General features: G+C 53.8%; 1 protein-coding gene across 2 annotated transcripts in view; it reads left to right on the top strand.

Moving 5' to 3' along the window:
* Window positions 1-12,505, top strand: part of LOC136554324 (phosphofurin acidic cluster sorting protein 1-like) — a 54,754-nt gene extending 42,249 nt beyond the window's left edge. Inside the window, exons 7-25 of one of the 2 annotated variants that reach the window (XM_066546172.1) lie at window positions 1,164-1,244; window positions 2,019-2,078; window positions 2,715-2,866; window positions 6,824-6,917; window positions 7,236-7,307; window positions 7,612-7,742; window positions 7,866-7,998; window positions 8,109-8,213; window positions 9,445-9,551; window positions 9,830-9,984; window positions 10,078-10,188; window positions 10,276-10,378; window positions 10,740-10,772; window positions 11,139-11,181; window positions 11,273-11,315; window positions 11,407-11,548; window positions 11,641-11,864; window positions 12,059-12,172; window positions 12,274-12,505. In XM_066546172.1, the coding sequence (XP_066402269.1) occupies window positions 1,164-1,244; window positions 2,019-2,078; window positions 2,715-2,866; window positions 6,824-6,917; window positions 7,236-7,307; window positions 7,612-7,742; window positions 7,866-7,998; window positions 8,109-8,213; window positions 9,445-9,551; window positions 9,830-9,984; window positions 10,078-10,188; window positions 10,276-10,378; window positions 10,740-10,772; window positions 11,139-11,181; window positions 11,273-11,315; window positions 11,407-11,548; window positions 11,641-11,864; window positions 12,059-12,172; window positions 12,274-12,389 (2,019 nt within the window). In that variant the 3' untranslated portion in view covers window positions 12,390-12,505. The remainder of the gene's footprint in view (window positions 1-1,163; window positions 1,245-2,018; window positions 2,079-2,714; window positions 2,867-6,823; window positions 6,918-7,235; window positions 7,308-7,611; window positions 7,743-7,865; window positions 7,999-8,108; window positions 8,214-9,444; window positions 9,552-9,829; window positions 9,985-10,077; window positions 10,189-10,275; window positions 10,379-10,739; window positions 10,773-11,138; window positions 11,182-11,272; window positions 11,316-11,406; window positions 11,549-11,640; window positions 11,865-12,058; window positions 12,173-12,273) is intronic. The other variant, XM_066546173.1, reaches the window with a different exon arrangement.
* Window positions 12,506-13,127: the final 622 nt, after the last annotated feature.

Here is a 13,127-nt window from a genome sequence, read left to right on the forward strand (position 1 = left end):
GATAGTGGAGAGAGAAGACATCACCAGCTGTGGATTCAGGTTTGATTATTGCTTGGTTGAAGTGATGGTCATAGTCTTGATGGGGGAAGCCTGAAGCAGAGTTTAGTGCTTAATGTGCGTTCAGGTTTAGGTGGGAATGCCCAGGTACCTCCACTGGAGTGGGGACTTTTACACTGTCTGATGTAACACTGTGGATTAGGTGCAGTCCTCAGGTGAAAGGCCTCAGGAATGAGTCTGGGGCTGCTTGGGGTGGGGTGGGGGGTGGTCTTTGATGGTTTGGCACCTTCTAAGACTTGAGAGTTCTCTCTCACTTCAGTGTAGTTGAGCCAGTTATGCCACATCAGAAGGGATGAATACCTTCAGGGATAAGGGAGGGGGAGATGGGGGACGAAGTTTTATACCTGAGCCAGTTGTGTAAGGGAGGATATTGGTCTGATGAAAAGCATTATCCCATCCAGCAGGATCTGCTTCTTGTGGCCTCTTCCTTTATCTGGCTCAAACCCAGCTTGTTGCTAGACTGAAGTTGGTTTGTCATGGTCAATCTCTGGTGATGGGTACTCACCCCTCTGCACCTAGGCTGTTCTTATGCAGATCAGAGGCTTCACCACACATCCAAAAATTCTCCTCCCCTTTGGTTTGCTGGGGCTCAGCAAAGCTCACCTGCTGCTTTTGCAAATGGCCATTTGTTCAAGTCATTAACCATTATCACCATTATCATTTCAGTCTCTTACAAGGGTCCTCCAGATTACCTGTCCCATCATGCTGGGTTAATACAGCAGGAGCTCATGTCCCTGAGTTAAGGCTAATCCCTGGAAAAAATGTTTCTTTGTGATTCATGTGCTCTCTGAGCTAACTCTGGAGAGGGGAGAGCAGGAGAACAACACATGGGTCCTGAGGAGGCTGTGTCTCCTCTTATCTTGCTGATACATTCTTCTCTGGAGAGGCCTGGGGACAGAAATGCTGGGGAAGAAGTTCTGAAGGGGAACAGTGCTAAGGAGAGAGAAGGAGCTCCATAGAAAGAGGTAGCAGAAAAAGACAAGATTTTGGGAGCAGAGTGGATCAAAGCTTTTCAAAATGGAGGGCAAATGTGGATCAGGAAAATTTTAGGAGGTGCTTCTCCATGAACATAGTTGTTCTGATGTACTGTGACTTTTTGCCTGCAGGATCTGTTTGATGAAGAGGATGACTTGAGGAAAACCAAGAAGGCCAGGAGGAAAATGAGCCGAACCACATCAATTGGCAGAGTAACATCAGCATTTACAGCATGATCAAAGGGATGGAAGGGATTCACTTTCTCCCCTCTCTGAAGGCAGTGAGGGGTGTTGGGAAGGGGAGATGCTGGTGCTGGTGCAGAGCAGTGGAGAGAGCCCTTGGCTCTGAGAAGGAGCAAAACTCTTGCCATTAATGAGCTAGCTTGTTGCTCAGAGCTGTATCCCAGTTCATGGTCTGTACTGTGTTCAGCCTGGCTTTGTATCAGTGGTGATCTGTGTGCAACAGAGTTTGGACTTGCTGCTGTGTCACATGGTCTCCTTCCTCTCTTGAGGAAGGGGAGGGTGGGCACAAGCTAAGCTGAACTATTAGCAGCTCCTCTGCATGTCTGCAGAAGGGAGGAGCTGCTCTTCCAGACCCTTGCTCTCCAAACTTCTCATCCCTGTTGACTTCAGCCCTGCAGATCCCTGGGCACCTTCTTCCTGAGTTTGTTCCCCATCTTTTCTTGCTTGAAGGCAGTATTGTTCAACCAGGTGGTCTGGGGAGAAACAGGATTTAAATGAAGTGCTAATTCAGCCTGTAGCAGAGAAAGTATGAATCCTTGCATCCTCCCTCATGCCCAGACTGTGGCTTCTTGTGGAGTTCAGAGGTAGTTCCAAGTCCTACAGCAAATTTAGAGAGAGAGGAATCACAGCTGACCTTGAACCTCTGGACAGCATGTTAGAGAGAATAACCATGGCCTGTATGTTAGCTTGGAATGTGGTTTGATAGTTTTGCTGATCTTTTTTCCTTCCTTTCTTTTGTTTTAGCAACCAAACTTCAAGCAGAAATTTGTGGCTTTGCTGAGGAGGTTCAGAGTGACAGAAGAGGTAAGAAACAGGAAAGCTGCCCCCATCTGGCAATGTCTCCTGCAGATGTGTAGGTGTCAGAGTGCAGGTTCCCACTCACTGGGAGCACAAGGCTTGTGAGCTCAGGGATGTGCCAAATGTGGTGTGAGACGTGGCAGAGACTAGGACATGGCTTTTCCAAAGCCTTCTGCTTCAAGAAAGCAGCTGTGGGCCTTGTGCTCCATTCAAAAAGCACCTTCTTGTTGGGTAAAGGTGCCCAGGGAAGAAGAGTGCTGTCACAGACTGACTCTGCACCAGGAGCTGGCATTGCAGGGGCAGTCCTGTCCAGTTAGACTGACTGCAGGCTACCATCAGCCTATGGATGGCTTCTCTTGGCTGACAGCCCAGGCTAAGTGTGCAGCACAGCCACTGAAGCTCCTCCCAGGTGTCCTAACTGCCAGCAAGTGTGATGGGTGTCTGAGACTCCCTTGGATGTCATGGCACCCTCCTTTGGCCCAATGACAATGTCTCTGGATTCTTCCACAGGCTGGATTTGCCTCCCTGAGGTGGGAACAGTGCCATGATGTACCTCATGACTGACAGGCAGCTTGTCTATGCCTGTTGTGGGATGCAGGGAACTCCACATCTCTTCACTGCTCTCTGGGTTTGGTCCCACAGGTCCTGGACTCTGACCCTGTAGACCAGACCCAGGAGGTGGAAGAAGACCTGGGCTTGCTCTATGACAGCCTGGAAGAGTGCAACAACAGTGACAGTGGCCCAGAGATGGAGGACAATGAGAGTGTGCACAGCACACCCAAGCCCACCCTGAGGTAAGGGTTGCAGGGAGTCCCTGGCCCGCAGCACAGCCTATGGGACCTGGAGAAATGGTCTCCAACACCTTTCTGTTGCTTGAGCTAATGCAGGCATTATCTTGTCTCCACTCCCATTGCCATCTGCTATTGTTGCCTCTGGCTCCTCACTTAAAACTGCCCATTAAATCTGATTTCCTTCACATTTAGTCTCACTTTTCTGCCAGCCCAGCATCTGACACTGATCTGCTGGTAGAGCCCTATTTGATCTAAACCCCAGCTGCTCCCAGCTCTCATCTCTTTCTGCCAACAATCCTGGTGTTCTCTGGGCTCTCCACACTGAAGCATGCCTGTCTTTTGAGCCCTTTGTGACTGCTTGGATCAGTCCTTGTGAGATGTGCATGCTGTATTCCCACCCTGTGTGGAGATGTGATTAGCAACCAGCAGTGCTTCTCCTCACCCCATTCCCCAGGCACTGGTGACTTTTTCTGCCAAGAGCTGCTGACTTAGCACAGGGGTCTCCTGGATTGTGCAGGGAAACCAGGCTTTGCTCCCACGTGATCTGTGCTCACCTGGCCTCTCTGCTCATGGCTCTTGTGCTTTTGTGCTGTCTTTTTGTGAAAAAGTTGTCTTTTGTTGTCTTTCTACTTGGCTGCATCATAGTGCACTGGGTTTCTTGTAGTCAAGCCAAGCTTACTTGGCATTGTTGTTTCTATGGTTTTATATATAGATTATAGGATCATAGAATGGCCTGGGTTGGAAGGGACCTGAAAGATCATTCTAGTGCCAACCCTCCTGCCATGTAAAAAAAACCAAAAAAACCAAAAAAAAAACCAAACCAAAAAACCCTCACACACACACACACATATATATAATATATATAGATTAAAAATATTATTTGGTTGGTATCCCCACTGAAGGTACTTAGCAGGAATAGCAGGCATGATTTGCCACAGGCAAACTGAAATGAAATCTGCTGGATTCTGGAACACATAGGCCACTTGGGGAAAAAACAGGAGCATGATAGAAGTTGTGTTTTCCACAAGCCCACAAGTTATTGTGAAGGAGACAGCAGGCACATGGGCAAGCTGCTTAAGTGATCTGCTTGGACTCCAAAAGGAGTTTCACATGGTCTCTCCTCAAAGGAGACAAACGTGCTGTGGGAGAAAAAGGAAAGTCTTTCTGTGGTCAGATAGTGGTTTATGTATATAGACTGTGTGAAACTGTGAGAAAAGTCTATTGAGAGTATTTAAATGTAAAGACAGACCTCTACCCTGGTTCTGCAAGTGCCTACTTGCAAACATCTGATCACTGGAACAGCATTCCAGAGTGAGTGCTGGTTTGTGCTGGTGCCCACCATCACAGTCTTCCTGGAGTGTTTGGTGCTATTCCTGGAAGGACATCCTAAAGTGTCCCTGGCTTGGTTTGGTCTCTGGTGCCTCAGTTTCTGGCAGTGCTGAATGTGTATCCCTTGAATTCACAAGGGAATACTTCACAAAATTCTGGGACTGTATTTTTTCTAAGGAGATGTGGAAGCTGGCTGCCAAGGTGTTTCATGTAGACTTTATGGTTCCCAAGTGCTATGTAGCCTTCTCAGGGGGTAAATTACAGCCCAGCTTGTAAATATGAGGTGATCCTCATGTTGGATTTCTTGTCATAGACAGCCTTGCTGGACACTGTAAACATCTGTGTGAAGCAAGGGCACTAATGGTGTGCAGTCCTCAGCAGTGGGAAGGGGCTGATGCCCTGGGTTGGGCCAGTGGTGCTGAGAGCTGATCCTTTTGGTCAGCCAGGGATCACACAGCTCCAGTTTGCTCCTGCACTGAGGCAAAACTGGAGCTGGAACTGAGGCTGGTACAGGACCTCAAGTCAGACCTGTTGGTTGAAGGTCAAAGGTGAATGAGCAGATATCGTCATAGATGACTGGGAAAATGGATGGGACAAGGGGGGCTAAATTCATTTAGAACAGGAGGAGGCTGTGCAGAAGGACTTCACCTAAATCTCAATCATGCCTGTAGGAGGAGAGCCTTAAACTGCAGAGCAGGAGATTGCAAAAGGGCTCTGTGCTTAATGTGATGTCCTTGAGGGATGAAAGCTTCTGAATTGCAAGTGAGAGAGGGCACAAACAAACACAGCTTTCATGGGGAAGGGGGAGACAGCCTGATTTAAATGGAGTGTTGAAAGCCAGAGGAAGTATAATATAATCCAGACACATCCAGTGTCTAAGAAAAAGGAGGGAATGAAGATACTCTTTGTGATGCCAGTGGCACAAAGGGTATGTCACATTCTGGTGGGATCACTTGGGACAGTATAGAGGAGTATGGAAGAGATGCTGATTGAGGGATGATCTATTAGAAAACCTACATGTTTTTCTGGTTTGACTCTTAAGTTACTAATGTAACCTCTATGGGTTGAATTTCTGGCTGGGAAAGGCAAGTGTAGAGTAATGACTCTACAGAGTGGTGACAGTGCCTGAGATTTTGTAGCAGAGGATGGAGGGGAAGAGAGAGAGGAAATATGTTGGTAAAAGGAGATGTAATTTATACCAGTGTGTGGCCTGGAGAAAATGTCCCACAAGGGTGCTATTGTGACTCTACACCTGAAGCAACCTGGTCACAGAGCCAGTGAGGGGAAAATCAAGCCTTGACTTTTCCCAACCTGTGTGTGTAAACACTGCTGCTGAAGAGCTGCTCTGTGCAGGAGCCATCATTTATTTACAGAGGTGGAATGTCCTTTCAAGAGCAGTAAAGCCTGACACACACTGTTGTGCCTGGTACAGTTTGCTGTATACAAATGAGGAAGCATGCTAGAAGGAAAATAAAATGAGCAGGTAGGATGTTCAGAGGAGATATCCTGCAGGAAACTGCAGGTAAATCCTGATGAGAAAAGTAGAAAACAATGGAAAGACACTGATAGAGTGGTAACAGAAGAACTTCTCTATATCTTATGCCTCAGTGACCATCCCTGGAAACCTGCAACCTCATGGCCCTACCTGTACCCTAGGCACATCAGAAGAAGCATTTCCTGGGAGTTAATGAGCACATACACAAAGCTTAGAGGGAATCTAGCTCTGATCTCCTGCAGCAAAGTCACACATTGCAGGTGGATTCTGGTTGCTGTAAAGGTCCTGGGAAAACTGGCAAGTGAGATCCCAGTGATAGACTCCACTTGTTTCCTAAAGAGTGGTCTTTGAGCAGCCCACAGGCTGTGAAAGAGGTCCTTGGCAAAGAAATAATGTGTGGGAAAAGGGTAAGCAAAGGTGGAAGCTTGCACTGTAGTGACAGAGACTGTCCTGGCTTCCCCAGCAGAGTTCCTGTGTGAGCTATGGTGACTTGAAAACAGGACTAGGAGCTGCACTATGCAACTCTACCAAAATGTCAGCCCCGAGACCAAAAACTTGGCAAATTTAAGTACTGTGCTACCTGAGGTGTGGTTCTGTGTGCAATACTGAGATCTTTAGAGCCTTGGGAAAGGGAAGGAGGATGCTGCAGTTGGAAGTGTGCAGCAGCAGCAGGCAGAGGCAAGGAGCAATCCCTGGAAAAGGGGGAGCAGAAGGGAAGGCAGCAGATGTCTGTGGAAGCTCTGATGGTGCAGAGGAAGCAGGGAGGTTTAGGGGCACTCTGAAATTGAGGTGTTGACAGAGACTGTATAGCAGTGAGCTGGGGCAGAGTGGCAGCTCCTCACCTGCACTTCAGGGGTAGGGGATCACCTGAGGCAGAAGGCACCAGGAGCCCCTACCCTCAGCTCCCTGAGGTCACAGGGGCACTGCTGACAGCTCTGCTCCTCAGCTGTGCGTCACCCACACACTTGGCTGTCAGGCCTCGTGTCCCACTGAGGACCTCTCCACAGAGCTCTGTGCTTGGGACAGGCCGGTGGGGGTGTGCTGGGATCATGGTGACTTTGTTCCTCTCTTATTCCTGCCTTTTTCTCTCCCGTCTGTCTGTCTGTCCGTCCGTTCGTCTGTCTGTTTCTCTGCAGGCGTTTCTTTGAGGGAGTCTCTCATTCTGGTTCCCAGACTGAGATCGGCAGTCTGCACAGCCAGAAAGGGCAGGATCAAGAGTCGGGCAGCCCTGTGAGTTACACCTCCACCTCCACCACCACCTCCTGCCCCTGTCCCTCCCCAGCCAGCCCAGCACCCCCACAGCGCCCGCGCTCTGAGACCACAGCTCCTGGCAGCGCCTGCCTGGGGCTGCTCCTTTCCTTCTTTCCTCCTCTTCTTCCCAGCACAGGCAGGCAGGTAGCGAGGGGGGACATCCTCTGGGGCCGCTCCCAGAGATGCCCTGTGACTCCCCTGTGGGAGCTTGTGTTCTGTGAGGCCAGGCACAGGTCACTGGCAGCTGCCCTGCACAGGGTGCTCCATCCTGCTCTGACCCCACTCCCTGTCCCCCAGGGCGAGGCAGACAAGCGGAAGCCGGGAGCACAGCGACCACAGGAAGAGCAAGGAACGGAGGTCCCTGCAGTGGTGAGTCCAGGCTGTGGGATGTGGAGCTCTTTCAAAGCCCAGCTTGCTTTCTGGAGTACCAGGGGTGCCCACCAGGCTGGGAGCAGGGCTAGGAAGACAAGTAGATTGTGCTGGAGAGCAGCAAAAGTAGAAGGAGTGTAAGGGTCTGCAGGACACGCGGCCCAGCCCTCTCAAGACCCTGCAGCCTTGGCCCTCTGGGAGGGCCACCAGGCCTCTCTTGATGATGGGCACCCATGGGTGCAGGGTTGCTCCTTGTTGGAGCTAGGAGAGCAGTGTGTGTGAAGTGACTCTGTGTGGCCCTCAGGAGCTGACATCAGAGGAGTCCTGTTCCCGGCTGACCCCCACAGAGGCTGCCATGAGGGAGGGCAGCATGGACAGACTGGCCCAGCTGGGCTCTGGGAGCAAAACCGAGCTCCCCAGTGCCGTGTCCCCCAGGTAAGGCAGCTGTGTGCCCCCTCCCAGGGCTGAGCAAGCTCACACTGGCTCCCTGAGCTGCGATGGGGTTGGTGGAGATGAGATTTCCTCAACAGTTTTGCCTCTCCTGCTTCTCCTTCACAGCAAGGCAGAGAGCAAGCAGCTGTGGCGTCCCCGCAGCACCTCCGTGAAGGACAGGCAGAGCTCAAAGGTACAAGGTGGCCGTGCCAGCAGCCTGGACAGTGAGAGCTCTCCAGACTCATGGCATAACACCCAGGTGAGCCCACTTGGAGGTTTCTCATCCAAGAGCTGCCAGGTCTTCAGCCCTGGGTGGTGTGCAGGGTGGCTGGCTGGGGTTAGTTAACCTTTGTGGTGATGCTGTCCCAGGTGCCTCGAAAGTCTGTTTACGATCAGCTGAACCAGATCCTGGTCTCAGACGAGCAGCTCCCCGAGAGCATCGTGCTGGTGAATGTTGCTGAATGGCAGGGGCAGGTGAGTAGGTGTGATGGGAGCTGGATGCATGCAGGCAGCTCTAAGCAGGGTGGATTCTCCCAGGGAAACTGCACAAGCTGTGCCCTCCTCTTCCCCAGTGTGGCCCTTCCTTCAGGGAGACAATGCATTTACAGAGTGCTGAGTCACACACACAAGAGTCAGGTGTGTCTTCTCCATCACACAGCATCACTGGATCCTCAAAACGTGATCAGTCCCAGAAAGACTGGCTGGCAGACTGTACCTTAGACCCTCACTGTTTGGTCCTGGCTCCCAGGAACCCCATGGGTCAGAGCTTTGTTGGATTCCCTGAGAAAGAGCTCCCTTCCTCTGTGGGCATGAGGTCCTGGGAAGCAGCAGAGATATTTCCCACTGAGAAATGGAAGTGTCACCTCCCAGGGAGCATGAACTCCATCATCAGAGCAGGGTGGGGTGTGAGGACAGGCCCAGTCCCTGACAAACACTTGCCTCCCCCATACCTGGAGCTCTGAAGCCAAAGGTGAGCAAGGAAATGGACATGTGTGCAAGCATGCAGTTAGATAAAGCACCTGTGAGACCCCTTCAGGATGCTGCAGCTACATCTGGCATCCAGAAAGGGTGCTGGAAAATTTTGAGACAGAAGAAAAGGCTTATAGTGAGAGGTGGTGAAGTCTTGAGTCAGGCCATGCATTCTTGGCTTGTTCCACTTGTCCTGGATAGGGAAAAAAGGGTCAGTGCCCACTCCCAAAACCAGCCCCTTTGTCCATCTTGGCTGCTTATTTTACCACTGTTGAACTGCATGCAGACACCTGAAGAGACAGAAGGATTTTGGAGTGCCACAGTGGGAGGGAGCAAGAAGAGGGAATGAACAGAGGCAGAGTGAGCCTAGAGCAGGGCCCTGCTGTGGGATGGCAGAACTTAAATCAGAGGGTCCCTGGACCAAACTGTTTATTTCAAGGAACGCAGCCTGGTTCTTGGGACAGTTTTGCCCTTGCCATGGCAAGGGTGGTGGCTGCTGTGCTCGAAGGTGAGGGCAAGGGGCTGGCTGGTCCCTAGAGCAGAGCTGGGAGGAGCAGGGATGCTCAGGATGCAGCTGTGAGTCACCTGGTGGTTTCAGCCTCCCTGCATGGCACGAGTGGGGACAGGCATCCCTGCCGTAACCCGGGGGGTACAGGGCTCAGGGCAGGCATGGGCTGGTGCTGGCCAGCACAGCCATGTTCCAGGGTGCCTTAACCTGAGCTCTCTGCATTGGCAGTACGTGAGTGAGCAGCTCCAGGCGCACAAGCAGTTGGTTGTATCCACCTGCTCCGTGGCAGACATCCAGGCAGCCTTCAACACCACTGTCTCCCGCATCCAGCGATTGTGAGTACAGCTTGGGCTCAGTCTGGTGGCACTGGGTGGCTTCAGAGAAGGGCTGGGCATGGCCCTGGCTCCCCAGGGCTCATTGGGGGTTGTTGACAGGTGTACACCCTGGGGAGAGTGGGGGGTCCCAGTACTGCTTTTGCCTGTGGCAGTGCACACCAAGCTGGATATTCTCAGCAGTGGGTTTTTGTCAGCTGGCCTGGCAGACTCTGTCCCCTGGCCCACCTGCTGAGCCACTGCACATCCCTTAGGGTCTCCTTTTCCTCTCCCTTTGGCAGCTGTAACTGTAACTCCCATATGCCTCCCCCGGTGAAGGTGGTGGTGGCAGGGGACCAGAGCTACCTGAGTGTTGTCCTCCGTTTCTTTGTGGAGCAGCTGGCCAGCAAGACACCCGACTGGCTCAACTACCTTCGCTTCCTGCTTGTACCACTGGGTGAGAGCCGTGAGGTGCCCAGCCCCAGGGCTGTCCTCTCCCATCTCCCCAGACTCCCCTGCCTGAAGCCAACACTGCCCTGCTCCCCTGCAGGCTCTCACCCTCTGGCTAAGTACCTGGCCTCGGTGGATAACAAATACAGCACTCTGTTCCTGGACACAGCGTGGCGGGAGCTGTTCAGCAGGGCTGAGCCTCCCACTGCAGGTGAGGAGCGGGGCAGGCTGGCAGCAGCAGTGCCCTGAGGGACAGCCCAGCTGCCATCGAGGTCCTCACGGCTCTTTGTGCCCGCAGACACTGTGGACATAGCAGGCCGTGTTGCCCAGTTCATCGCTGGAGCCAGCCTCTCTCACCAGCTGCCCATCTCCGAGGCCATGCTGACCTACAAGCAGAAGAGGTGAGTGTGGCCCCTGGGTGCCTGTCCTCCCTCATGCAGCCCCGGTCTGGGACGTGCCCAGGACAGGAATGAGGGACATGGGACAAGCGAGTGAGGCCCTGCGTTCCAGTGACGAGCAGTGTGGTGCTGAGGGGAGCTGGGGTCCCACAGTGAGAGGCCTGCAGCACCATTCCCTGCCACCTCCCGGTGTGCTTGGCCCCTCCAGTAGCTGTGACTGTGACAGCCCCAGTGGTGGGGGCCAGCTGCCAGGGCTGGGATGGGCTGGGTGGGGCTGCAAGCTGGTACTGTGCTGTCCGGGGGTTGATGCTCATGTTCCAGCTGCACTCTCACCTCTCCCTTCTCTTGGTTTCTGGCACCCAAGGAAGAGAAGTCTCTATTTTGATTTTTATATCAGGTATTGGCTTGTGCTTGCTGTGCCGCTGCCTGGCCCCTCCCTGCCTTTCCCCATGTGCGTCCATCCGTCCCTCTTGCTGTGCAGAGGAACCCTGACCCCACAGAGGGGCAGGGCTGCCCTCCCGCATGCAAGCCCTTTCCCAGCACTGGAGGGGACAACTCCTTGCCTCCTTGTGTAGTGTGCCCTGTGCTGCCATGTTGGGGACAGGGGGTCTCATGGGAGGGAGGGCAGAGGAGATGGTCCTAGTGGGTGTGAGCCAGCAGTGACCCCTGCAAGTGCAGGGCTGCCTGGGCACAAGGTCAGCAGTCACACAGCAATCGCTGCTCAGCACACCCAGACCCTAACCAGGCTCCCTTCCTTCTGCAGCCCTGACGAGGACTCCTGCCAGAAGTTTGTCCCCTTTGTGGGGGTGAGTGAGTTGAGAGGCCAGCAGGGGCTGAGGGGAGAGGTGCAGTGCACAATCCTGCTGATGCTGGGTATCCTCTGGTTTCTCCTTGCAGGTGGTGAAGGTGGGCCTGGTGGAGCAGTCTTTCAGTGCCTCCGGTGAGTCCCTGGGAATGCCCAGCTCTCTTTTCCACAGGCGGGAGGCTCTTGGTGTCCCCCAAACGCTCAAACCCACACTTTTCCTCCCCAGTGGACTCGGATGATGCCACAGTCTGCACCCCCTCCCTGCTGAGCTCAGCACCAGCCTCCAGTATAGCTGTTTCCTATGGCAAGGAGACCATCTGCACCCCACCTCCCTCTCCATCCGTCTGCAGCAGCCTCTCGGGAGCTGGGTAAGGAAACGAGGCCCCCTCAGCCCAAGGCAGTGGGGGCAGAGGAGCAGGGGCACCACCTGTGTGCTCCATGTGCTGCCCCTGTTGCCCAGGTCTCCGAGCCCTGGTGTGGAGGTGATGGGCCTGCAGGTGGACTACTGGACAACACAAGGGCCAGACAGGAAGAAGGAGGGTGACAAGCGGGAGACGGGTATCAAGAACACCCTCAAGAGCAACTTCCGCTCGCTCCAGGTCAGCCGCATCCCCAGCACAGGGGAGCTGGTGCCCCCCAGCACCATGGCCATGACCGTGGTCACCAAGGAGAAAAACAAGAAAGGTAACCAAGCCCACTCTGGGGTGCTCTCTGCCTGTGGGGCCACAGTGCTTTGTGGAGAGGCTGGGGGGAGCCTGCAGGAGGGCAGGGCTGAGATGTGGCCCAGCAGGGGTCAGTCAATGCACTGGGGCAGGGGCTCCCACTTAGGGCCAGGTGGGGACATCCTAACATTGGTCCTGTCTGGTCTTGGTCCCCAGTGATGTTCCTGAGCAAGAAACCAAAAGAAAAAGACTTGGAACCCAAAAGCCAAGTCATCGAAGGGATCACACGCCTCATCTGCACAGCCAAGCACCAGAACACCATGTTGCGAGGTGAGGGGCAGGTACCAGCTCCTTGGGGCTGTAGTGGGGCAGACCAAGCAGCACAGGCTGGCTGTGGCAGGGCTGTGCCTCACTGCACCCTCTCCTCTCAGTCTCCATAGATGGGGTGGAGTGGAACGATGTGAAGTTTTTCCAGCTGGCAGCACAGTGGCCAACACACGTCAAGTACCTCCCTGTGGGCATCTTCGGCTACTCGAAGAGTGTGTGAGACATTGGGGCATCCCTGGAATGGAGCTGCAGTGGGTTGCAGGAGACAGGGAGATGGATGTGCTCTTGTCCCCATCTCCTGCAGACCAGTCCCTGCCTGCTCAGTGGGGGGGGATACAGCACCTGCACCCTGTGGGCCAAGACCCGTGAAGGTGAGGCCAGTGAGACCGGGTCCATGCACCCTCCAACACCAGCCAGGACACCATGCCATCTGCCTCCCATGTCCCCCAACAGCAGCCTGGGACAAGGGTTGGCACCAGCCAGCAGGGCCCCAGGATGGGCTCTGGGCCCCGCTCTCCACAGATGCACCTGCCAGGCCAGCCCTGTAGCCAGCCAGGGTCCAGCTGGGCTGGACCCAGGCAGGTTCCCCAGTGCTGCAGCCAGCCAGACTGCTCTGTGCAGGGGCAGGTGCTGAGCAGGGCCCACCACCCCTGTACCACCCTTGCCAGCCCCACTGCCAGCCTTGCACTGCTGTGCTGGCCCTGCCCTCTGCAGCACGGCCTCAGCAGCTTTTCCAGTCCCCCTACAGCTGCTGAGGCTGTCCTCTTCATCTCCCCATCCCTTCCCAACCAGCCCTACCCCAGGGTGCTGCCAGCTGGAGGTGTGGGGTGAGGGCACCTGAGTTTTTTTTTTACAAGATTCTATTTTTTTTAAATTTATTGTATGGTTACTTTTCGGGATTAATTTTAATAAATTAATGCTGTTACCATTATGGCAGGGTATTTGTGTGTGTGTGCCC

The sequence above is a fragment of the Molothrus aeneus genome, chromosome 3 (genome assembly GCF_037042795.1).
Source record: "Molothrus aeneus isolate 106 chromosome 3, BPBGC_Maene_1.0, whole genome shotgun sequence".
Classification (NCBI taxonomy): domain Eukaryota; kingdom Metazoa; phylum Chordata; class Aves; order Passeriformes; family Icteridae; genus Molothrus; species Molothrus aeneus.